Source organism: Mustela lutreola, chromosome 12 (assembly GCF_030435805.1).
Source record: "Mustela lutreola isolate mMusLut2 chromosome 12, mMusLut2.pri, whole genome shotgun sequence".
NCBI lineage: Eukaryota > Metazoa > Chordata > Mammalia > Carnivora > Mustelidae > Mustela > Mustela lutreola.
Window position 1 is genome coordinate 3126546 of NC_081301.1, and position 24847 is coordinate 3151392.

Consider the following 24847-nt stretch of genomic DNA (forward strand, 5'->3'; position numbering starts at 1 on the left):
CCCTGTGCCGGGCGGAGACAGCCTGGCCTCTCCCATCCGAGGTCGGCCCCAGCACGCCGCATCTCAGGGTGTTTCCCAGAGCAGTCGTGTCTATGGGCCGGAGCTGGGAGCCACTGGCCTAGACTCTGAGCACAGGGCAGAGGAGACGGGCTGGATGGTCTCTGGGCCTGGGCTAGCGGCAACACGGCGGGATGAGATGGATGCCCGCTCCACGGGGCTCTCAGGGCACGTGTGACACAGAGCCCGGCACATGTTGCTGGAAAGCGGGGGGTGGGGGGGCAGGCCAAGGTGGGGGTTGGGAGAGGAGAGGGTGACAACAGGGCACAGCAGCAGGGTGCATCGGGGGCCCAGACCCCTGGACTGAGGTGACCCACCTCTCCTGGAGCTGAGCTGGGGACCCCACGGCCTCAGTGGCCTTTACCAACCACCCCTATAACAGCCCCCCTAATGCCATCCTGAACACCGTGCGGTGACCCTGCTCTGGCCCCGGTTTGGGGAGCAGCAGGCTGTGCATCCCACGGAAGCCACCCGTCCCTGAAGGAGACAATTCCTGTAGCCTCCTGGGCCCTGTGGCCCTCTCACATCCAGCGACGGGTGGACACCCAGGTCCTCCTTCCCTCCACCGAAGCCAGAGCAGGTCGCTTTCGGCATCTCCCCACGCACCCCCCACCCCGAGGCTTTGTGCTTGCTGCTTCCTCTTCCGCACGCCCTTCCCCACCCCTTCATCCAGGGGAAGGACTCCTGTTGCCGGACTGGCCTAAATATCACCTCCTCCGGGAAGCCCTCCTGGGGCCCCTTCCCCCCGCCAAATCCAGATTAAGTAGCCCTTCTACGAGGTCCAGAAATAGTAGCGACGGAGGGCGTTCCTGAGTGCCCCACCTGCCTGATTTCTCTGCACACACCCAGAGGCGGGGCTTTTCTCCTGAGGTTCAGGACACGCAATCCCTCCAGCCCCCCGAGCCCCGTCCCCAGCTTCCACACCAGCGAGTGGGCATGAGACTGGCTCGGTTCTGAGTACATCAGAGTCCCCCACCCCCACAGGGGTCCCACATCTCTCTGCTTGCCCCCGACGGGCCCGCTCCAGGGAGACGCTGCAGCTCTGCCCGTGGCCTCAGCAAACCTTCCGGAACTCGCCAGCTGGACGGGCCAGACAGCCCGGCTCTCCGAGCCTGACTCCACCCCACCTCCTGCCGGAGCCACCAGGAGCCCGTGATGCCACCATAAATACGACCACTTTATTGACATACAGGAGTACTGACGGACGACCACACCCTAGCGTGAGAAACAGTGCCTCCTCCCGGGGCGTAAAGTGCAGCGGGTCCCTCGTGCGCGTGACAGCTTCGTGTAACGAGGCAAGTGGATGCTCGTGCGAGATACGACTCCTCTGGAAGGAGCTCCCCTAGACGGGATCCGGGTCCGAGGTGGCCTCTGGACCCCCTGACCGCCCCAGCCCTCCTCGACCCCGTCGCCCCGCGGCAGGAGAGGACGTTCCCAGGCTCCTCCGGTGGGGCCGGGCGCCGGGCCGGGGGCTGCCGGTGGGAACCACAAAGAAACGCCTTCCCAGGCAGGGGCGGCTCTGCTGGAGTGCTCTCCGTCCCCCGGGGGAGAACAGAGGCTCAGGGCGGGTCTTCACAGCCAGGCGCCCTCCGGAAGGGTGTCCGTGGGGGGCCTCCAGGGGACGGGGCGCTCGGGTGTCCGAGGGGCGGCACAGGGCCTAGGTGTGCGGGGGTCTGCAGGAGCGGCAGCACGCCTTGCTGTAGTACCAGTGGCCGCAGAGGTTCACCTTGATGGCCAGGGCACAGTTGGTGCCAGGCTGGTCCTGGCAGCTGTCATCTGGGGGAGGGACACGGTGTGGGGGAGGGGAGGCGGGCATCAGAGGCGGCCGGGGGGTGAGAACTCAACAGGACCGGACCCCCACCTCATCTCCCCATCTGCGGGAGCTGGGGCTCCTCGCAGGTGGTCCAGGCAGCGGAGCCCCCGGGGTCAGGTGGCCCCTATCTGCCCATGATCCCAGGTGAGGGGCAGTGGGGCCCCCTGGCCCGCCTCGGGCCCTTGAGCACCACTCCTCTGCCGGCCCTCTCCTGCCCCTGCCCCAGCTCCCCAGGAGGGCCCAGTACCCGCCCCCCCCAGGGGTTTGACCTGTGCACAGGAAGGGCAACGCCAGAGCCAGGGCGGGAGGACACCTTGACCTCACTTCCCAGGAGGCCCACAGGCACACAGGCGTCCCCTCTGCTGAGCAGGCACACAGGCGTCCCCTCTTGCTGAGCAGGCACGAAGCCACTCATCACCTTCCCGGGTGCCCCCGCGGAGCCCAGCACCCGACCCCTTTTCCGGGCACTCAAGCCCCACGTCGGCCCGCACCGGCCAGCCTCCTGCGCCCGGCCCCTGAGCTGTGCGCCCTGTATAGGCCAGGCCTTCCTGGATTGGGGGACCTCGCCCACAGTCGGCCCCACCTCCCGAAGCCAGATGCCCGTCTCCGCGTGGCTCCCTGTCAGGTCTCACTTGCTGCCCTGCCCACCCCACCTCCCAGCCAGGCTCAGCCATTCTGCAGGGGGCGGGCGGGGGGAGCCTTGCTTCCCGTAGGACTTGCCATCACAGCCACTAAACCACTGAGTCCTCCTGGCGCCTCGGCGGACACCTGCTCACCCCTCGGCCTCTGGCTCGGCCCACCTTTGTCGGCCTCCCCCTCTTACCTGGGGGCTCCGTAGGGCAAGGCTGCAGGTCACAGGCCTGCCTGCCGACGGGCTTCACCAGCGGGTCACAGCCCCGGACGATGTCTGTCCCCTGGTAGCATTTCACGTCTCGCATCCGCACGCCCACACCACAGGTCTTGGTGCACTGATGAGAGGGACAGCATGACCTAAGCCCCCCTCCCCACCTGGCAAGACAGGGCTTCAGGCCAAAGAGGGAACCCACCCCTCCCCCCAGGCTGCTGAGTCGCAGCGCGCAGGCAGGGGTGGGGGTGGGGGGTCACAAGGCCTGACACTCGTCCCCACCCAGGGCTGCTCAGCTTTACCAGCTTTACCAGTCATGGCCCCCCTCACTGTCCCTGGGTGGGTCCTTCGGTTTCAGCTTTCCCAGGGCCCATGGAACAGAACACTCCAGACTCATGGGGCCATGGCTGACGGAGAACACTGGTTTCCAATCCAGTAAAATAACTGTGTTTGTCGTGGGCCAATTAAACCCATCTTCCAAAGTCACCACTCCCCCCCGCGGCTCCCCCGTCCAGATGTTCCCCTTGGAAAACCCCGTGAGCTACCCTGAACACCAGAGACATCTGCTGACCCCAGATGCCCCGCCGGCCTCCTGCCAAGATCCGACGGGCGGTGGATCCCTCTCGCTCCTCCAGCTCTGGGTGACCCCGCATCACCCAGGCACATCTGGGACCTGAGCCTTCGATTCCCCAAGGGGTCCAAGCGGGGGCAAGGCCCCAGCCCTGGACTCACCCCACTTAACTGATTTAGACTCAGCCCCTCCCGGCGTCGGGGGCAAGAGGAGGTCAGATGGGCACTGGCACAGAGGACCGCCCACTGCGGGGACCCTGAGGAGCCTCTGACTGTGTCCCCGGAGGGCACCCTCCGCCCGGGGGGGACTGGAGAGGAGTGAACGCCTGTGGAGCCCGCATTCTGGGGGGCGGCCGCAGGGACAGAACACCAGAGGTCCAACGCCTCAGTCACCCTGCACGCACCCATCGTCAACAGGGCAATACGGGGATGTCCCCCCCAGCTCTCAGCCCATTTGCGGGGGACCTGCTCCCTCTTTGTGGCTCCCCTCACTTCCAGGTCTTGGTATCCACCCCCCAGCACAGCACCCGCCCCTGCCAGGCCCCGGGCCCACCTCCACAGCCGCCCCGTCTTCTGAAGCTGGCTCTTCCCTCACCAGCCCCTCAGCCCCACCTGAGGCCCTCCCGACCCTCCGGCCCAGCCAGGCCAGGGAGGGGAGGGCGGACCTTGACCCCCACCCTCAGCCCCTTTCCTTCTCCCCAGGTGGGTCCTCCCGTGGGTGACGCAGAGTGGAGGTTTGCTCTTGAATGAGCGTGCGTGGGCGCTGTAGAAGGCAGAGGTCCCATGTGGGGCAAGACTGGCGTCACCTTAAGTCTTTCCAGGGGAACCCTGAGCCCATGTGGGGGCGCGGCACTCGTGGAGCCCCCAGACTCACCCTGTCTTACTCCCCAAGTCTTCACCTTGAACTCTAAGATTGGGGCATTTGGCCTCCATCATCCTAGCGACCAAGACCATGGAAGCCTGGGGTGTGTGTGTTGAAGAACACAGCAGAACATCACGGCTGAGTGTCTGAGGCTCCCTGTCCCACACGACACCCCGCAGTGTCCATCTCGTGTCCCCCTTGCTCCCCACAGTATGAGTGCCCATGAGGACACGGAGGCCGGAGGCTCTGGAGACCCCAGGTCACATGGCCTGGCCTCAGCCGCACTGGCCCCGGGGCTCCCGTTCTCTGCCCCCTCCCCAGGGACGTTCAAAGACCACTCGTGGCCCCCCCCCACTGTCCCTGGGTGGGTCACTAGGTGGAGAGAGGTCTGGGGGCCCAGGAGAGGCATTGTTGCTAAGGACACATGGGGAGAGCGCAGCGGGGGTGAGTGAGGGCCGCTTACGGCAAGACCGGAACGCAGGGCCGGCCGCAAGTGCAGGGGCCGGCGGCGTGCTCACCTCGGACCAGGGGCTGGTGTACCACTTGAAGCACGGTCTCTCGAAGCAAGTGCTCTCCTCAGGGGGCTTCTTGGCGAGCCCGCACTCAGGGCCACTGCGGGTCTGTGGCTTCCCGTTGGCCAGCTCCATGCACAAGACCAGCCTCTTCTTCACGCCTCGGCCGCAGGTGGTGTTACACTGGGGCCAGGGGACAGATGGAGCCGGGTCAGAGGCCAGAGGCCAGGAGGACCAGAACATCACACACGCGACTGCGCGATACGGCCCGGTCCGTAAGGCGCCCCTGGCAGATGGGTGAGCTCTTTGGTGGAAAACCATCGGGCCCCAGACACATTGGATCAAAAGCAATTGTGCAGAAAACCAACTGTTTTGAAACAGAATGGCGCATGACCATTTGTCCCAAGCGGATGCGGCGAACAGTGGGCCCCCTGCAGCAGCTTGGTGGGAACCACGGGTCCAGAGGGCAGACGAGGTGGTCACGGGAACAGATGGCTGCTGGCCCCCGGCACTCACCCGCTCCCAGTCCTGGGCCAGCCAGTGGGCGGGGCAATTCTTGTCCCCACAGGGGTGGATGGCCAGAGGCTTGGTCTCCGTCTGGCACTGCGACTCCGGCACCACCCGGCCGTCGCCCGTCTTGCAGTACACGTGCCGGATCATGCGGCCATGGCCGCAGCTCCCGCTGCACTGCAGGGGGGAGGCTGGGGTTAGGGGTGGGGCCCTCTCCAAGTCCCCCCACCTGCTGCGTTCCCAGAGAGGACCGGCTCCCGGGCTCCCCGGGCAGCAGCAGCGTGGGGGAGGGAGCAGTTGCCATGGCTACCACTTTTTAAATAACATTTTCTGTTCTAATTACAGAAATATTCCATGCTCGGTGAAAAACAGACACAGAAAAGCACACCTAAAATACCTAAAAAGGTCATCGTGTACCCAACACCCACATGGGACCCCAGTGAGCAGCTGAGCAGCTGTGACCCAGAGACAGACAGACGGGGAGGTCACAAGAAAGGGTTAGATTCCTCACAATAGCAGGGAGGGCGGCTGGTTGGGTGTTCGAACCCCACGTCCTTACTCGAGACAAACAGGGAGACTGAGGGGCCGCAGGGCGAGGGGCGGGGACACACCATCCCGGGGCAGGGGTGGCAGCCGCCCTCCCCAGCCCGCCGCGCCCCAGCCGGGCCCTGCCCTCACCGGGCCCCAGTCGGAGACAGTCCACTGGCGGTCGCAGGGGGGGCCCGTGCAGTCCTTCTCCCCCACGGGCCTGGTGTCGGGGTCACACAGCTTCTCATCCTCCGAGCAGCGGATATCCCGGGTCACCACGCTCTGCTCCCCACACTTGGCGGCGCACTGCGGGCAGGTGCGGGAGCGCGGGGTCAGGGCGGCCCCCTGCGCGGCCCCTGGGCCTGCGGACCCGCTCGGCCGCGCGCGCTCACCTCGGACCACTCGGACATCTCCCACTGCGGCCCACACGCCGGGTTGCGGCAAGTCTTGCGCTCCTCGGGCCGCACGGCCTCGGCCGCCTCGCACAGGTCACTGTACACGGAGCTGTCGAAGCCGGGGGACAGCATCTTCCAGCAGCGCACGATGCGGACCTGGTAGCCCTCGCCGCAGGTGCGCGAGCACTCACTCCAGCTGCTGGTCTCCCACCTGCCTCGGGACGGGGCCGCCCTCAGAGACGCCCCTTCCCTGCAGCGGGAACCCCATGCAACCCCTGGCCCCGGGGGGAACGTACCCCTGACGGCATCCACGGCCACGGCGACCTAAGCACCCCCCATCCCCGGGACCTGGTGAGGCCTCAGGGTGGAGGTCCTGAGCCCCCCAGGAGTCACCCAAGGTCAGGCATGGGGGCCCGTGCCCGGAGCCTGCGCCCGCCAGCCTGCCTAGCAGCCCACGCGGCCTCCACCTGCCTTCCCCGCCCACCCTCCCCACAACCCCTGGCTTTCCCGCCACTTCAGGACCCATGTTCTGGCCTTGTTCCGTGGCCTATACTGTTGCTTCCGCCCAAAGTACCCTCCCTGCTTCTATGTGAGATCATGCTTCAGTGTCCCCGAGCCCTGTGCTGCCCCCCATGAGGGCTCCCAGGGGGTAAGGGCAGGCCCTAGCGCATAACCAGCTTCTTGGAAGGGAACAGATATGCAGGAGACAGAGGGCCCAGATGAGGCCAGCTGGAGAGGGAGAGGTGTGTAGCCTTGCGCTCCTCTGGGGACCCCATCATGGTCATGACTGGGAAGAGAACGTGCTGAGGGCCCAGTCTCTGACCCTTTGTGCTGCAGCGTGGGACAGGGCGGACCCGCTTCGGACGCCCACGCCAGCCCCCCACCCACAAAGCCGGTGGTGGGGGCCGGATGCTAGCTAACTCCTGCTGCTCCTTGGGGCCGAGGTAAAGCCGCCCCCCAGCTGCCCCCACACCCCCCGCCCAGGGCGCTGGGTGGCAGGTACCTGGGCTGGCACTCCCTCCCGGCGCAGAACTCCTGGACGGGCTCCGGACGGGTGAGGGCGTCACAGAAGCTGTCGTCCACCTCTATGCCGTCGTAGCGCACACACATGGCGTAGGTCGACAGGACCCCTGGTTCAGGACACAGGAAGGGCCCGTGAGCCCCAGGCGAGTCCCTTGGAGACCAGCGGGTGGGCCACGCGAGCACAGACAGGTCACCCGACCTCTCAGAGGTCCCCCGGCTCGCACTGGGGATAACCGGCTTCCAGAACAGCGGCAGAGCCCAGGGACGAGGGCTTCGTGGACCTGAACTCTCCGCGCCTGTGCCTCCGGGTCTGAGCCCTCGTCACCAGCCCCACCCCGGCACCATCCAGCTCGGAGCGGGCGCCCACCTTGTTTGTCACAAACCCCGGGCTCAAACCGGCCCTTCACAGCCCAGAGGAAACGCAGCCACGTGTCCCCGACTTCACTCCTTCAGCGGCCCCCATCCCCGTCGAGCGGGCCGGTGGGCGGACGGCCGTGTTTGAAGCGCGCGTCGTTCCGGCCCCGCCGGGCTGCCCCCAGGTGCTACAGTCCGTCTTCAGACTCTCCCTGCCCTCCTGTGGCACATCGGAACCCTTAGCCGACTCTCTGGGACGTTCTCGAGCCACTTCCATGTGTGTCCCCCTCCCTGGAGCCCCAGCACCCCGTAAATCCCCTCGGGGGACCCTGTGTGACGGGCCGGCTCTCGCCCATTACTCTTGGTTCTTTGACCCCCCCAACCCCCATCTTTCCTCTGGTCCTCTTGCCCGGGCAGCCCTGCTGCGGCCCTGCGCGGACACCTGGGCCCCACGCGCCGAGCAGCGGCTGTGTCCCTGCGAAGGAAGCAGGATGACGCGGGGAGATTGGAGGGGGTCGGTGAAGGCCGGTGGGGCTGGGGTCTGTTGCTGCTGGTGTGTGTGTGCGAGAGAGAGAGATGCGGAGACCCAACCTCCCTGAGTAACGGAGACAGTGGAGTCCTCCTCAATGGGGCTGCCGGCGCCCCAGGAGGAAACCCATTTCCCCATTGATGGAGAGCCCCAGCCCTCCCTTCCCGGCGGCGCGTGTCTGAAAGCCGCCGTCTCTCCAAGCCCCAGGCCTGGATGGAACGAAACTGCCTGGGAAGCAGCCTACAAGGGGATTTTTTTTTTCTTTTTTCCGTAGAGGACGAGCCAGGTTACAATCACTCTCTCCTCGGGGCCAGCACTGGGCTGCGTCGTCTTTTGCCCTCTCTTGGGGCCGGTGGGGGTGGGGGGTGGGGGGTGGAGGGGGCCCTTCCTGGCCAAGTCTGCTTGGTAATGTTCCAGGCCTTGGAGACACCAGCTCAGGGGCCCAGGGAGGTCCAGTGCTGGGGACTTGCAGACCCTTGCCAAGTGCCTGACTATCCATTCAGACCTCACCATTGACCGGGAACGTGGCAGGGCTGGAGCAAAAGGGACTGGGGTTCAAGACCCAGCTCCTTGTCTCCTTCATCACGGCAGGCTCGCAGGAACACTGTCGGACTCTCCAGGCCTCAGCGTGGTCATCCCCAGGTTGGGAACGTCCCTGAGAGTCTGGGTGAGTCGAGGTACCAGATTACTTCGTCACGTCCGTCTCGAGTGCAGAGCTTTTCAAACCTCCTCACGCATGGGGCCTTCCCTTTAAGCCAAAGCGAGCAGGGAGCCTGGGCTCATGAGACACAGATGGGCGTGCTGCACGGGCAGGGGACCGGGCTCAGGGCCCACCGGACCCACCACTCCCAGCCCTCACCCCGAAGGTGCCAAGGGGCCCCTGCTGTGTGCCTGTGATCCCGCACAGACTCCATGGGCCCCAGAAGGCGTGTGACCCCACTACCACCTGGCCCGGCCTCGGCACCCTACAGAATGGGGTTTCCAGAGTAGCTGGCCAGAGTCACAAGCTTCGAATTCGGTGGCGTGTACAAGAGGTGGTGGCCGGGGGGCTATTCAGCAGGAACCCGACTCGGCCATTTCTGCCTCCGGCCACCTGGGCCGAGCTGGGTGCCTTCGTGGTGATGGGGAGCTCACCCCCTACCAGGGCCCTTCATTTCGCTCCTGGCCAGCCTCGGGTAAAGGAGAGCGTGTCCTAGAGCAGAGCCCGGCCTGTCTGTCCGCTCTGTCTGTCCGTTTCCTTTCTTCTTTCAACCTCCCGTGTCCCTTGGTTCACAAGAGGCAGAGCCAGCCCATCCCCCTGCCTGGCCACTCTGTGACCCAGGAAAAGTGGCTCTGTGTCCTTGCTGGGGACTGTCTTCTGCCCAGGGCCAGGCACTGCCCCCCCCATCTCAAGGGCTGTCAGCTCCGCAGGGAGCCCTGCATCTGGGAGGGAAACAAGAGGCTCCCAGACGCAGAATGTCAGGACAACTCCAACACCCGCAGCGTCCCGGGGAGACCGGGCGGCTCTGTCCGACCCCGTCTGTGCACTGCTGAGACAGCCTCTGGCAAACCTGACCCCCCGCCCCCACGTGCCCAGCCCCCTCGGGTCAGCCCGCTGAGGAGGCTCTCTAGGGGTCAGCGGAGGGTGGCCGTTGTGGAGGCGGTGCCCATGTGCGAGCTCCTCCCCCGGGCATCTCCTATGCTAACCAGGGCTGCAGGAGGCGCACGTGAGCCCGCCCTGACCACCCGCGGCCTGCCTCATCCTCCCACAGGCCAGAGATGGCAGAGGCTGATGTGGGGCTGTGGGACGGGGTTGGGGCATCACACACTTCGAGCAGCTGCCCCGGGTGTTGACCCAAATATGAAGTCGCAGGCGCGGGCGAGGCGGCCCTCGGGGTCTCCCTGCAATGCTTCCCACGGGCGCGGGCCCTGGGTCTGACTCTGAACATGTAGCAGCCCCTGGGGAGGGAAGCCCGGGTCCCAGCACGGAGGTGGCCAGCCATGTGGGCAGACAGACGCGGGCCCGAACCTCAGCTCAACACTTGTAACTGACCACATGTGTCTGTCTGTCTAGGAGCGACCGAGGCGGGGGTGGGGGTTGGGGGTGGGTCTCTGTTCCCACCTGTTCCCCTGACAGGGTCCTCGACTCTGCCCCCGGCCCCCGTGGGTCGAGCTCCCCTTCCTAAACTGCTGTGAACAGAAGTAAAATCCTTACCACTTGGGCGGTCTAACTTTCAACCAAAAGGACGTCCGCCCTAACAAAATGCCATACAAAGAACGGCGGACAACGGTGTGCAGGGGGCAGCCGGCACGAGCCCCAGGAGGCCAGGCCGGACTGTGGTCTGGTGCGGCCCCTGGGAGCCGGAGGACGCCGACTCCTGTCCCCTCACAATGCGGTTCCCATCAGGAAATCAGGAGATAAGCTCCCGGGGGCAGGGGGCCCGCAGCTTCCCCCTACCCCACCCCACCCCGGTGCAGGCAGGCTGAGCGTGTGTGGCCCATCTGGCGGCCCGTACCTGTGGCACAGGTGGCACTGCAGGGCTCGTGTGACGAGAGCTTCCACCGGTACATGTCCGCGGGGCTCACGCCCTGCTTGCGCGCCTTGGGCCTGGTCCTGAAAGGTGTGGAGAAGAGCGTGAGCACTCCCGGAGGGGCTCTGGGCCCCCAGGCTGTGCCCTCAGGGAATAGCGAGCCTGCCCTGGCCCCGGGCAGAGTCTACACTGTCAGAGTCAGCCCATGTGCTGTCCAGAACAGGGAACAGGAGGCGGCACCGCAGGGAGGCACGTTTTGGGAGCAGCAGACGTTGGCCTCTCTCTGTCCTCGGCCGGGGGCCGTCCAGGCACACGGCACGGCAGCGGCCCCGGCTCCAGGCTGGGGGCGAGTTTGGGGCTCACCCACATGGCCGCGGCTCCCCGCACACGTGCCGGCTCCCCGCTGTCACTTCTCAGCATGGGCAAGCGAGCTGCTTTCCTCCACTCCCCCGCAAGGGACGCAGAAGGCCCCTTCCACGCTGAGAACGTGCCGTCTCAGGACGCAGCCTGAACGGGGACACTAGCCGTTCGGCCTCCCAGGATCTAAACAGCAAAGCCCAGCGGCAGACAGGGGAGTGGCCGGTCCCCTCCAGACGCCTCTGCCCAGGTCTGAGATGGCTGTTGTGCAGGGAGAGGGAGCTGAGGCCGTGCCAGCGACCAGCTATGATTCTTGGCCAGAGCCTGGGCGGCTGAAGCCAACTATTGTTAGGACTGTTTGCTTCTTTGAACCAGTTGGTGTGCTGGGGCCTCCGTATCCGACGTGCAGGCCGGGTTTGGGCTCAGCGGGGGAGGAGGGAAGCGGCGCCCCAGACTCGGCTCCAAGGTGTGGCCGCTGGCGCTGGAGGGCGGCCCCCAGGAGGGGACGTGGGGCGCCGCTGGCACACCGGACACTGCTCTGGTGCCCCGCGCCCCTGCCCTTCACGCCCGTGGGGGCCGGCTGACGACTGCCCCGAGCCGCCACCCTTCCACGAGGCGTCCACGTGGGCACGTTCCCAGGTCCCTTCACGGGGACCTGCGGCTCCCTCGGTGGCCGGGCTCAGCACAGGTCCCGGGGCGCATGCTCTGAAGGGCTTGCCCGTCGCCTCTGTGACCGAGACATTGGTTTGGATTCAACTGGGAGCTCGCTCTGCTTCCAGGTTTGCTGCGTGGACCAGCCCCACGGTCCACTCTCGGGGAACGTGGCCCTGAAGGCACATGTCGCTAAAGCCACCGAGCCCCTCACCTGGTGACTTCACAGCCAACAGCCAGCCCTTCCGTCTCACGGACCTCCGGGTGGGGGGGGGGGGGAGGTTCCCTTCCTCCTCCTTAAGAGCGAGAAGAAGTGCTTGGGCCCCTCACCCACCTAAGACCTTGTCATCTCAGAGCAAGGGACCCACAGGAACCTGGAAGGGAGCCCCAGCTGCCCTGCACAAGTCTTCCGGGGAGGAAGGGCCAGGGAGCCCCCGTCCCAGTGCCCACCCCCCCATGGGGAAGCTGTACTATCTTCAACTAATTACACACTCCTTAGCCAGCAGGCTGCGTGACTCATTCCGACGAGGGAGAGAGAGAGAGAGAGAGAGAGAGAGCGAGCAGCCGGCTTCAAAATAACCCTTCGGGGCTGAAACACAAATTGTATTTCTGGAGGTGCTGCCCACGCTTCTCTCTCCCACGGCCCACATCAGGCCACCAGAGCCCCTCTAGAAAACCCAGTGCGCCCGTGCCCAACACCGCAGCGTGCCTGCCAGCTTCTGTTCTTGGAAGGAGTGAGCGCCCCAGGAGGAAAACACCCCCAGGATCTCTGCGCCACCCACGCCTCTCCTGCCTCCCTTTGGAAGGAAGAGAGTGCCCCTCTCGGCCAGACGCGCTCAGACAGTGGCCGAGTCTCTTGTTTACAAGCGAACCAGCAAGCCTGGTGCCGTTCTGCCCGCTCCGGGGCTAGTGGGGGGGTGGGGGGTGCTAAGTCCCCGTGTGCTGGTTCCCAGCATCTGCGCCTGGTGACCAAGGGGCCTCCCTTGATTGTTTGTGGCTGCTCGGCAGAGATGAAAATAACCTTTCCTTTCTGAGCTGCCCCTTTGATTTCGGCCTCTCGGAGCAGACACAACTTCCTGTGTTTGGACAGCGCGCCGGCCGGGCTATTTTGGCCTGCTGGTTTCCCCACGGCCTCCCTGGGCCCTTTATCTCCAAAAACCATCTTTGGTCTCCTCGCGGCAGCATCCTTTGACGGGCAATGGCTGGGGCTGGCACCGCCGCATCTCCCCAGGTCCGACTGGGACCGGCCAGGCTGGCTGAGTGGCCACAATCAATCCTATCAATCCCTATGGCCCAGGAGGCCCCGGGGCAGGGGGAGGGGGAACATTCGTCTGGGTTTGGGGCAGGGGAGACACTGTCTACGTGGCTTAAGGACCCAAAAGCTCGTGTGTTCGTGGTCTGGCCTGGGGATCCCGGGCTGCCCAACCTCCTAGCCCCGCACTCGGGGATGCGGAAACGGAAGCCGGGAGTGGACAGGAGACACGCCTGAGTCACACAGGAAGTTGGGACGGTGGCCGGGGGCCCCGATGCGCCTTCCTGAGCTCTCTCCGCGCAGTGAGCCACACGAGGCAGCCGGGCCTCTGCGCCGCCCCGAGAAGGCCATTCAGAGAGGGAAGCCAACCGTCTCGGGCACCTGCAAGGACCCCGGCCCCGCGCTGGAGGCTCCGCGCTACTGCCGGTTCTGTTTCCCGAGTCCTCATCCGGGGCTTCCCCTGGGGATAGACCGTCACCCTCCGGGCAGGCCTGGAGCCGACAAGAGGGCAGCGAAAGACATGGAGACCAGCCTCGGAGGCTTCAGGAACCTGCTGGGCCCCCCCAGGTGCTGGCTCGCGGTGAACACCGGCCCTTTGCCCCTGGACCCCGCTCTCTGACTCGACGTGCTCCTAGAAGCAAAGCTCACCGCCCCTCCCGCCGCTGGGTCCCACGTGCCCCCAGGCCCCATACCCTGCAAGCTTGCGGGTCTCTAGGCAGGTGGGCAGACAGCCCTGGCGGGCCCCGCGGGAAGAAGGGCGGCCTCAGAAGCTTCACTGTCCACATTTGCAAAGAATTCCACCCAGAGGGGGGCCACTTTGCGGCTCTTGTCCCCAGGCTCACGGGTGAGAGGGTCACCCCGACCATGTCACCTTGTGAGTGAAGCCCAAACCTTCTATTAAACCCAGTCCTCCAGGGTCCCAAGGAAGCCCACCTCCGCACCCTCAGCCCCATTCCTGTTTGGGGTCTAAAGCCGGGGGTTCGGGTGGGTCTCCAGAGACAAAACAGAAACCTCCAAGTGCTTCCCACCTCCAGCACCCCCGCCCCGCCGCCTCCACCAGCGACAGCTGAGCCTGACTCGCTCTGCTTGAAACAGCTGGAGCTGCTCCCCGAGCTTCTGGGGAACAGCAAGAGACCCTCCATGGTGGCCATCGACAGCACAAGGGACTTGTCACCAGGGATTGTCTCCTGGCCGGGATAGCAGCAGGCCTGGGGCCACGCTGCTCCCAACAGCCTCCAACCCAGAGCCAGCTGTGACTGTGCAGGTGTCTCCAGGTGTGTCCCTAGCTCTGGGGCCCTGGCCCCAGGTAGACCCTTGGTTGACATATCCTAGGGGTACCTCCAGCCCCTGAAGCAGAAGGACTTATTCCCAAGGCCTGATTCTGGGGTCTGGCTGCTCGCCGAGGCCCCACTGGACCTTTCCCCATCTCCTCTCTGGCCTGCAGGGAGGGTCAAGCCGAGCCACTCCACATGCACTGAGGAGCCTGGAGCACCCGCCGGATCCCAGGCCTTTGGGCTCCCCGGCACGACTCCCTCTGGGTCCCTATCACTGTCCGAACACAGTGTTGTGACAGGTGTTTCCACGCGCGTGGATGCTTGGCCTGAGCTTGGCTCACGATGACCCCTCAGAATGGTTCTCCTGAACCAGAGCTGGGGTCACACATGGGCGCTCGGCACCCCCTCTGACTCACGGGCCAAACTGGCGGGAAAGGCTCCCTAAAGCCCAGGCTTCGGGCGCCTCCTCAGATCCAGGGGGCAAGAGCCTGTGCAGGAAGGGCTCTCCGCCTCCGCCCCAGGGTCTGGCCTCACCCACCGAGCCTCGCCCGGCAGCTCCAGCCCTACCTGGCCTTGTGCGTCCGGTTCCCGGCCAACGTGGGGAGGCTGGCACTGGCGTTGGGGAACGGGGCCTCGGAGGACACGTTGGTCATGCCGTCGCTGTGCAGCTCCAGGTAGGACCCATTGAGCAGATAAGCACCGCCTCCTCCGTTCTCCTCGTAGTCCGCGTACAGGCTCTCGGCTGCCGAGCTCCTCGGCCCGCCCGGCGCGAAGATGCTGTTGCCAGTCTCGTTGAAGGGGAGCTCCCTGGAGTCAGACCCTGCGCCCAAGAGCTGGTCGGAGATGACATTGGCAGAGAGGAGCCGCTGGGAGGGGAGACGTGCGTCCACCTCCTGGTCATCTTTGTCCCCCGCGAGAGCCGTCCCGGTGGCATTGCCGTCTATGAGGGAGACAGGTAGCTCACTCTCGAGCGCTCCCTCGTGTGGGCGCGAGGGCTGCCCATGGGGGCAGGGGGCAGGAGGGGGGCTGGTGTGGCCGGCAGCAAAGACCCGAACCGGGAGCCCCCCAGAGGTAGGTTTCTGCCCAAGGGACGGGGTGCAGGGTGCCAAGTAAAGGTGCGTGTGCAAGCCGGCCCGGATACCCTCTGGCAGGAAAATCTGCTTGATTCCACCGTGGATTAAATAGGGTCCCCCCAGAGCTCCCACTGGCCTGGACCTCAGCACGTGAGCTTATCTGAAACGAGCTTGCCTGTCCCAGGCAGACACACGTAGCAAGCCTCCCATCTGCGGGGCTGCTGGGGACAGAAGACCCCCTTCTTCCTAGGAAGCCCCTGCCCCAGCCTGTCGCTCCTGGTTACCTCGGAAGCCCTTGCCTCTGGGAGGCCCCTCACAGGCCCCGCCGCCGGCCTGCTCGCACACCTCGTTGGTCTCCTGGCCTTTGCTCAGACCCAGCTCAATCCCCGGGCCCAGGTGGCCAAACAGCCGGTTGTCCAGGCCCAGGCGCTCGGAGGAGGTCTGGCCGTAGAAGGAGCCGTTGTGCCGCAGGAAGCCCAGCAGCGCGGCGCCGTCCAGCTCCTGGCTCTCCGCGCTCTCAGACGTGGGCTCGGAGAAGCTGTAGTAGACCGGCTGTAGGCGGCGGGCGTGCGGCGGCTGCAGCAGCGTGTACTCGAAGGTGATGGAGGGGCTCTTGCCGTTCTGGTTCCACACCTGCGGGGGAGAGGAATTGGGACCCCGCCCCTTCCACACGAGCCTGGAGGGGCGCCGAGGTTCCGCGCCCCCAGCCCCGAGGGCAAAGATGCACTTTTGTCCCGAGCGGCCAGACGCGTTTCCGGCCGTGGCCCGCAGCGGAGCCCTTCCCCCAAAGAAGGGGGTTCCACCCAGGTTGCCCCTCACCCCTCAGGCAGCCCGACCCAAAGCCTGGGGAGCAGGGGCACACCCCGGGACGGGCAGAGGGAGCTGTCCTCCCCAGGTACAGGCCATGGTAGGTGCCCAGAGGATGTTCTACGAGTCACAAAGCCGACTAAAACCCGATCTGCTTTTGATTCTCACCACAGGCCAGAAATCCCATGGTATAGCTCTGGGAGAAAGTGCTAACCTGCCGCCGGGGCAGGTCCAGGAGGCTTGGAGGAAGGAGGCCAACGCTAAGTGAAGGGTGAGGCCCTGGCCGACGGTGGGGGCGTTAAGGAAAGGCGGCAGATCCCTCCGAGTGACCGTTTCCCGCAGGAGCACCCGGGGGGACCTTCTGTTCTCCAGCGTGAAAGGAACTGTGCCTGTGAGGACGCACTGGCATCACTTGGAGGGACAAGGAGGGACGCCGTTCAGTGTCCACAGACCACAGCAGACGGCAGGACACACTGTCGTATAACCAGAATCCCCACAATCGTCGCAACAAGGCCGGCTGCCAGGAGGCCTGTCCCACAGAGACCTCTGCACACAGCCAGGAGGACAAAGGTCTCCCAGGGGACAAACAAACCGGCCCAGAAAACCAGCTTCTTCATCTATAAGCTCGAAAGAGAATCGAGGATGAATATTCAAGGGGCCGAGGGCAGCTGCCCCGGGAAATCCCATCTCCACCGGATTTCCAGGGCCGGCATTCAGACCCACAAACCACTGACCAACGGCCAGGGCCTTGGAAGAAGGCCACAAGTTTATAGGGTAACGACGCCCCCTGCTCTTCTCCCGAAGAGCCGACCGTCACTGACAGTTAAGGTTCGCTGGAGAAATGGGTCGGTATTAGCGAACCAGGGTCCGGGTTGTCACGGTCAATCAGGGGCCCAAGCCATCATCCCTGCCTCTGTGAGTGTGAGGGCATGTGGGGGACTAGTGGCCCAACTATGGCCCAAGTCTGGCTCACTGTGTATCTGCTGGAAGCAAGGCTTCCCCGGTTCCCAAGTTCATGGCGGGTAGTCGGCTCCTCAGCCCGTCAGGTAAGAGCTACTACAGCGGGGAGAGCTAAGCGGAAGCTCATGAGCCCAAGCCCCTCCCCATCCCCATCTGAGAAAGCAAATCAAAGACAATATTGCATCCTGGGGAAATTACAGAGATTAGGGCCACTCCTGGCAGCCTGAAGAAGACGAGGCAGTGGCCCCACCTCCCCCACCGAACTCAACAGTTTGGCCCCTATGGAAACATGACAGGTCCAGGAGGGCGATGGAGAACCCCCCATACCCGCCCAAGCCGGGGCCCCAGCGGCAGCCCTGCCACAGAGACGGCGCTTTCCCTGGAGCAGATTAACATGACCCCAAGCTGATTGCATGTGGCCGCTCATGGGGCAAATGCCTTCTTTTCGAGCCCGACCAGGGAGGAGTGGTTTCCGTTCCTGGGACGGACAACAGTACACGTTGGCAGTTTTGCCCCAGGGCGGTGTTCAGCAAATCCCGCTCCCCGACTTCCTACAGTGCAAGGGGGTCTGGACCTTTCTACAGAACCTCACACGGGTCTTCTTCACAGCTAACATCGTGTCTACCGGACCAGCAGACCAAGAAATGGTCCAGGAGGCCTCGGTAAAGCATCTGTATTCCGGAGGATCAAATGTTCAACCCTATAAAGACTCAGTGCCCAGCCCCCACCGGCAAACACCCCAGGACTCGGTGGCCTTGGGCGCGCCAGGACACCTCCTTGAAAGTAAAGATCACATCATTGCATCTTACTTCCTCCCTACGATGAATTTGGGACGTAGCGTATTTCATATCTGGGAATGCTGATCCCACCCGCATCCTGGATGCCTGAGGAAGTTGCCAGGCCTCAGTGGGGTCCTGGGGAGAAGGGCTCTGTGGCAGGCAAGGCAGTGAGGCAAACAGTAACAGAGAGAGCTAGGAAGAGACAGCATGCGGACCGCAGCGGCCGGCCTCCATGAGGCAGTGACAAAGGAGTCCCCCGGCGTTCTGGAGCAAGGCCGTGCCGCCCGCGGCAAACCAATATGCGTTGTTTGGAAAAGAGCTTCTGACACAGTACCGGGCCCTACTAGAGATGGACCCGTGGGACCCCAGGACATCAAGGGACCTGGGCAGCCAGCGCGAACTCGACCAAGTTACTCAGTCGGGAGGGCCCGGCAGCGGTCCACGGGGAGCCGGCATCGCCCCGTCCAGGACGAGGCACAATCCGGGCAGAGGCTGGATCGCAGCTGATGAAAACCCTCAGCCTCGGAGCCCCCACCCAGCACCTAGCGCTCACAGCGGCCGCTGCGTGGGTGCCATGACGACGAAGTCAGGGAGGAGAAAAACAGCCAAACTTGAGCCCGGATGGGTCCGCTCCGTGTGGGGCACGAGCTGAAAACGGGACCCGCTTCACCAGGGCCCCATTCAGGGGCGGCTTCGCAAAATTGCCCCCAAGGGAAATCCTCCCAGCGGGCTTCCTGCTGTGTGTGCGGCGCGAGCCCTGCTCTGTAGCAAACGCAGAGCAGCACAGGTGAGGACATGTCCTGACTCGTGGCAGGGTGGCCTGTGGCTTGGGTGGTGGGTTGGGGTCCTATTGGCCAAGGTGTAAGACCGCGGAGGGGAAGGTCTGGGGGAGATGCTGGGGCTCGATCCGTGGGCGTCAGATGCCGGGGAGTGCCCCCACAGGGGCGCTGAGCCACCATGTGACAGGTGGACCCAGGCCAGCCTCTGCCATCCGTTCGCCCACGGACGACAGGTGTGGGATGGGCACAGCCATGGTGGCAAGGGGCAGACGAGGCGTAGCCCAAGGGCAAGGGTGCTCACCCGCCATGCCAGCTCTAGCTACTTCCGCGACGGGAAGTCCCTCCGTCCAGTGCTGGCCGTCTGGCCCTGACCCTCCAGCTAGCTTGCAGCCCTGAGGGGCCATTGGCTCTCTGAGGGCAAGGCGAGTGCTGGAGACCACGTTCTATCCCAGCAGGGGAAGTGACTGATTCTCTGATGCTGAGGTGGCCTTTCCCGCCCTCAAGGCCTCACGCCCACACCCGAGGGCTCACAGGGCTTTTGATCCGCTGAGACAGGCTGCCAGGGACACTGCATAGGACAAAGGGACCTACTTTCTAGCAAAGGAGGCGCCACGGCGGGCACGTGATCCTGAGATCCACAGGGACCACCCCAGGCTGCGTCACGCAGATGCTGCCTGCCTGAGAACGAGGTGCCGAGAAACCGGGGGCCTGGCGGGGGGGACACTCTTTTACACCATGTCCCGGGTCCCCAGTGGGCAGACTGCATGGGTCTGGGAAACAGAACGGACACCGCAGTGGTCACCCTTCCCTCGGCCCCTGCGGGCATCTGGGGTTCCCGGGCCCTGGGGCTCGAGGGTCTGCAGGTTTATAGGTTGTGCTTGCCGGCGGTGGGGTGGGGGTGGGGGACGCTGTCAGCAGGAGACATGGCAAGAATGTCACTCAACTGTGAGCTCTGACCACCACCTGGTCCACCTGGGAGCCTCATGTCAGGACGGCATCGGGAAAGGAGCGGCCGCCCTGGCGGGGAATTAACCCTGACCGCCAAGGATGCTTCAACCCTAGGGGCAGAGAACGTATCCGGTTCCCCGCTGGGGCCCCTCCGGCTCCCCCTTGCCCACTTCGGATGGTAACTGGGTAAGAAAGGGGAGCCTAGACCCCTTCGGTAAGAGGGACACGGACTCCTGGCCAGGTGAGCCACCTAGACTAGGAGAGGGCTGGCCGGAGGGGCTAGGGGAGGAGGCACGTTCTAGGAGCCGCAGCAGCCCCGTGACCCGCCGACGAGCTGCAGTCCGTCTCACCAGCCTTCCTGGGAGGCTCCCTGGGAAGAAGCCGACCAGAATTCTAGAGCCCAGGTAAGCCCGTTCCACAGAGCAGACGGACAGGAGCAGGTGTGGCGCCGTGTCCCCAGGCCCTGCCGTTCAGTGAGATGCCCAGAGTGTCTCTGGACAGTTCGCAGCGAGACCTGGCCCAGGAACTAACCTCAGCCAGAGACCTGCCTCTCCCAAGGTCACGCCCTTTCCCCCCGTAGCTTCCGGCCTTTCTGCCTCAACTTGACACGGCTCTGAGGGGTCCCTGCAACCCCAGGGCCCCGGGGGGTCAGCTGAGACGCCACACCTCGTCTCCTGAGAACACCCCCAACCCCGCCCCACAGACCTCTGTCCCAAGGTCCTGGGACCCCGACCTGCAACACAGCTCCCCCAGCTGGGGCGAAGCCGGGCAGCCGGCCTGCCTCAGGGGCCGCTCCCACGGAAGGTGCAGAGGTCTGTGGCCCCCAGGAGGTTCTGGGACCATCCTGGGAAGCTCTTCAGCCAAGAAGCCCTGTGGGGAGAGGGGGGCAGCCCCCGATTCCAGACGGCTCCGCACAGCTGTTACAGGAACGACTGGTTGGGGCGGCGGGCTGACCTGGCTCAGCCCAGCAGTGTCGCAGACCAGCCTGGGCCCGTGCCGGTCACTGGCTCCACGTGCCCAGGCCTCTCCTCTCAAGGGGGGATATGGGGGCGCATCCTGGTGGGATCTGGAAATCACACAGGTCAGGTGGGCGGGTTCTGCCCCAGTGCATCCCTCGGCTTCTACAGCAGCCACCAGACTTTGAAAAATGTCAGAACTGCCCAACCGGATGTCCCCTGATTTCAGTGACAAGTCCTCTCCCGTTTGCTTGATGCTGGGGCACCAAGCGGCAACGGCACTCAGTTCTAGACAGTGGCCATGGGAAAGCTTGTGGTAAGCTGAGCAGAGCTGGCGCAAGCTCTCTCCTCCCCTCGGCTCCCTCCCTGCCCTGCTCCCAGAAGCCAGGAGCATCCTGCAGGGGTGGTGGGGGACGGGACAGGGGCCACCAGCACTGCCCTGGTCCCACATCAACATTGCGGACCTGGCAAGAATGCCCGTGGCAGTGGAGCGGGGCAGGGAACTAGGCCGGGGAGGGGGGTAAACCCCAGTGCGGAGTGGGGGGGCCCTTTCCCCGCAGCCCTGACTAGCGTCGCGTCCTCAGCAACTCCCGCTGATCCCGACGACCCAGGGTGACCCAGGGTCCCCAACAACCGTGGTAACTCAACTCACGGATGAGTGAGTGAGTGACCGATGAAAGAGTGAGTGAAGGAACAAGCGGACGGACGCGCGAGCCAGTGCCGGACCGGCTGCCGACCCCGGCGTGGGGCTGAGACAGCGGCGGCCGGGCAGTGACCGGTAAACGAGCTGACGCACTAACGGGTTGTTGGAGACGACATGACCGACAGGCCCCAGGCGGCGGATGAGCGAGGGAGCAACCGGGAGACCCCGCCTCGCGGGCCAGAAGGGCCGTCCGTGCGCGGGCACCAGGCACCCCCCGCGACGCCGCCGGCCCCGGCCCGGCTCACCCACCATGACGTTCAGGCCCTGGTTGGTGGGTCCCTGCGCCACGATGTACTCAATGCCGGTCTCGTAGACGTCCATGGGCCGCCGGTACTTGACCACGGTGCCCGCGATGTTGAAGTTCTTGGGGCTGTCCACCTTGAAGTTGCCGTTGAAGAAGTAGGAGCCGGCTTCATCTGCCAGGGCTAGAAGGGCGAAGCCCCGTCACCTGAGCCGGCCGGGCCAGAGGAGGGGAGGGACGTGGAGCGCCCCGCATCCCCCACCCAGGCGGCCACGGCCAGCTCAGCCCCGTGACCCGCCTCGGGACACTCCCTGCTGCGAGGGAAGCAGGCAGAGGCTCCGACCACATCGGGCACGCGGTCCTGCCCTGGGAACAGTAAGGAGGAGTGAACATACTTTCCCATCAGCATAAATTGTCCAGGAGATGGATCGGGCTGGCCTGGAGCCTGGTGGTCCCGTCCAGCCACCTCTAAAGAGGCACAATGAGCAGCATCAGGGCTAAGGGACCAGGAGGACCAGAAGGGCTCAGAGACTGGGGAAGGTACACGGCGAACATCAGGTGTTGGCTGGCTCGGGGCTGGGCCCTCGGCACGGCCCTGCTGAAAACTCACTCTGTGACCCTGGGTGAGTTGCCACCCACTAAGCTTCCCACCTTGGAAAAGGAACCACACGTGGGGAGGGGACCCAGGGGTGACACTGTAGCCCTGGTCTGACTGGCCCGGAATGCTGTCCCAGCAGCCCCAGCGGGCCCTGCTGGACTACTGCCAGCCGACCGGCTCCCTGCTGTCCCTGGGAGCCCTGACATTCTGTGGCCAGAGCTGCCGTGACCAGGACCATTTACACAATCCGTCCGTTCTCCTCAGTGTGGCAGAAGGCAGCCTGGGCACAGGCTTAGTCACCCTCTCATTGAGACGGGGTGTGGGTGGACGCTTGGCAAGAGGACCTCCGAAGGACGGCCACTCCCAGGGCCTGACCGGGGCCTGATGACGCCCGGACAGCAGGAACGTGCGTGCAACCCTCAGCACCCGTCTCCTGCCAGCCCCAGAGGCCGGAGCCACTGCCCAGAGCTGATTGTTTGGGGCCGCTGGGTGGCCTGGGCTGTGGAGGGCTGGCAGAGGGGCTGGGGGCCTTGGGCCTAGGGGACGGGAATGAGGAGACAGTCTGCATGCTGCGGCATGGCGCGCCTTTCAGAGGCTGTCTTTAGAGCCAGGTCCGGAAACGGGCCTGAGGGCGGGGAAAAGCTCCGTTGCCAGAGCTCCTGATGCAACCCGGGCAGAGGAGCCTGGCCAGTCATTTACTATCAGGCAGAGCAACAAGCAAGACTCATCTGCTGGAAAAACACCCTCGAGGTAGCAATATCAGAAAAGAGCGTGAATGACCACCCAGGCTTTGCGCCCTGGGGCACGTACTGCAGCCAGGTATGAGCACAGGGTTAAGTCACCGACTGGCCTCCAAAGCCTGTTTCCTGACAATAATGACCTTCCTTCCTGCGGTTCTCCCTCGGCTCGAGGCTGTCCTTGCTGTTTCCACACGTCTGGTTCAAGAGCGATACTCTGCAGCCAGCTCCGAGAGTGCAGCGTCTCCGGGCCTCGCCACCCTCCCAGTGGGGGACAGAGCCACCAGCCTGGCAGAGGCCTGGCTCCCGAGTTGGGGTGGCGGGGCCTGGGGCCCGGAGTGTGCAGCGCCACTGGCAAGGGGGCAGGGCTCGGGGGCCTCAAGGACGGAGAGCCCAGGCCAGGTCCCTCCTGGGGAACCGTTGGCAGAGTCCCCACCCACGGCATCCCCCGAGAAGGGTGGGCGTGCTCCCGCCCGTCCTGGCTCTCACGCACTGCCCTGAGATGCGGGGGAGTGAGCCAGGCGTCGGGGCAGGCTTCCCTGCCGGGGTCCCCGGCCTGCTCCGCCCCGGGCAAGGCCAGGTGCAGGACGGCTTACCAGCGGCCATGCCCACCCACCCACTTCAGCCAGAAGGGCCTCAGGCTGCCCTCCGGGAGTGTAGACCAGGACGTTGCCAGGCCAACTCTCCGACTACACGGGGACACTTTCCAGAAATTGTCACCAGCTTGGGGCCTCCCCACCTCAGCCACACACACTAATCACTACAGAATCCTCAAGTTGAAGGCCCCTCCCTGCCCCGGCGGCCTCCCAGAGACCCTCCAGCGGCAAGCGCCTGGACCCGAGAGCCACCAGGCCTGAGTCTGAAGCGAACCTCTGTTTCACATGCCCCGTGGCCTCCTGCTGGCCACCGACCTGCTCTTTTTCCGTCTCAACCTACTCACTTCCTGAGTCTCACTCTTGTGCCCTGGGGTGGGGGGCAGCCAGAGAACCCCACCTCCAGCTTTTGCCTGTGCCAGGCTCTCCAGGGACGGGGAACTCGCTATCTGTCCTCGCCGGCCCCTTCTTTGTCGAGCAGCTCTGAGGATAGGGCCTTCCACACTTGGGGGTGAGGTCCGTTTCCCTAGCACCCCCCCGACACACATAGACACACACCCAGGTCAAGCTCTGGCTCCTGGGGCCTGACCGTCTCCTGTGGGCCAGGTCCAGGGTCAAGCGCCCCTCCTGCATCCAGACATTTCCGCGGCCTACAAAACCCGAAGCCCACCCCAGGCAGCACCAGGCCCCACTCACGTACCCAGGACGTCAGCAGACTTCTTCCGCTCCACAATCTGGATGTCTCGGGCCCCGGCTGGGATGTGGGTCACCAGAGAGTAACCTGGGGAAACGGGATGAGAGCTAACAGTGGGTCCGCCACGGCCGCCACCTCTTGGCTGGGAAGTCCCCACCGTCCCGTGTTCCTGGGGGTGAGGGGCTGGGGCAGCCCTCCATGAACGTCTACACCCAGACCCAAGACCCAACTCCAAGGCCCTCAGAAAAGCCCTGTGCCACTGGAGGGCTGGCTTGCCACCCAGGTTCCATGGCCCTCTCCTATCAAGGTCCTGGTGACCACACTCCTCAGTCCCTGCCCTAGCCCCTCTGGACAGACCCCACAGGCCACAGATACCCTAAATCTGCTAGGGGCCCGCAGACTTAGGTCCTACGCTGCCCTGTGCCACTGAGATGGCCCTGAGCCCCTGGGCTTCTGTCTCCTCATCTAGGACACTGGCTCCCACTCGAGACCCATGGGGGGGTTTCTGCAGGGCACTGAGCCTCGCCCTGAGGGTCCTGTCACTACGATTATTTTAAAAACCCATGCTGTCCCAGCATCACAGGGATTTCAAACACTTGCTGCCTTCAAGGATGGGTTGAAGGCACCGAGCTGAGGGCCCATTGCAGAGTACGGGAGGCAACCATGGAGACCCTCCGCAGAGACCCCCAATGACGGGACCTAGGGTCTTGGGGGACAGGGGTCTGAGGACGAGAGAGGTGCTGCCAGCAGAGAGTAGAGGGTGGTCTGAGGAGAAGGAGGAAAGATTTTAAAAACCTGGAGATGGAAACATTTCCCAGGAAACACTGGTGACGGAGCTTTCAGAAATCAGGTTTGTGGAGGGTGACACCTGTGTCCCAGGAGAGTCCCGGGCATCTGCCTCCGCCCCCTGCAGGCCTGCCCCTCCCCCAGCCCTGAGC

At 64.8% G+C, this 24847-nt stretch overlaps 1 protein-coding gene across 3 annotated transcripts in view; it reads right to left on the reverse strand.

Annotated features, from left to right (window-relative positions):
* Positions 1 to 1213: 1213 nt before the first annotated feature.
* The window catches only part of ADAMTSL2 (ADAMTS like 2), a 31078-nt gene continuing 7444 nt past the window's right edge, over positions 1214 to 24847 (reverse strand). For 2 of the 3 annotated variants that reach the window (XM_059141597.1, XM_059141596.1), the window contains exons 8-19: positions 23916 to 23996; positions 21296 to 21471; positions 15399 to 15747; positions 14609 to 14981; positions 10493 to 10590; positions 7095 to 7221; positions 6089 to 6302; positions 5847 to 6002; positions 5175 to 5345; positions 4665 to 4841; positions 2694 to 2838; positions 1214 to 1833 (exon numbers count right to left, since the gene is read on the reverse strand). In XM_059141597.1, the coding sequence (XP_058997580.1) occupies positions 1715 to 1833; positions 2694 to 2838; positions 4665 to 4841; positions 5175 to 5345; positions 5847 to 6002; positions 6089 to 6302; positions 7095 to 7221; positions 10493 to 10590; positions 14609 to 14981; positions 15399 to 15747; positions 21296 to 21471; positions 23916 to 23996 (2186 nt within the window). In that variant the 3' untranslated portion in view covers positions 1214 to 1714. The remainder of the gene's footprint in view (positions 1834 to 2693; positions 2839 to 4664; positions 4842 to 5174; positions 5346 to 5846; positions 6003 to 6088; positions 6303 to 7094; positions 7222 to 10492; positions 10591 to 14608; positions 14982 to 15398; positions 15748 to 21295; positions 21472 to 23915; positions 23997 to 24847) is intronic. The other variant, XM_059141598.1, reaches the window with a different exon arrangement.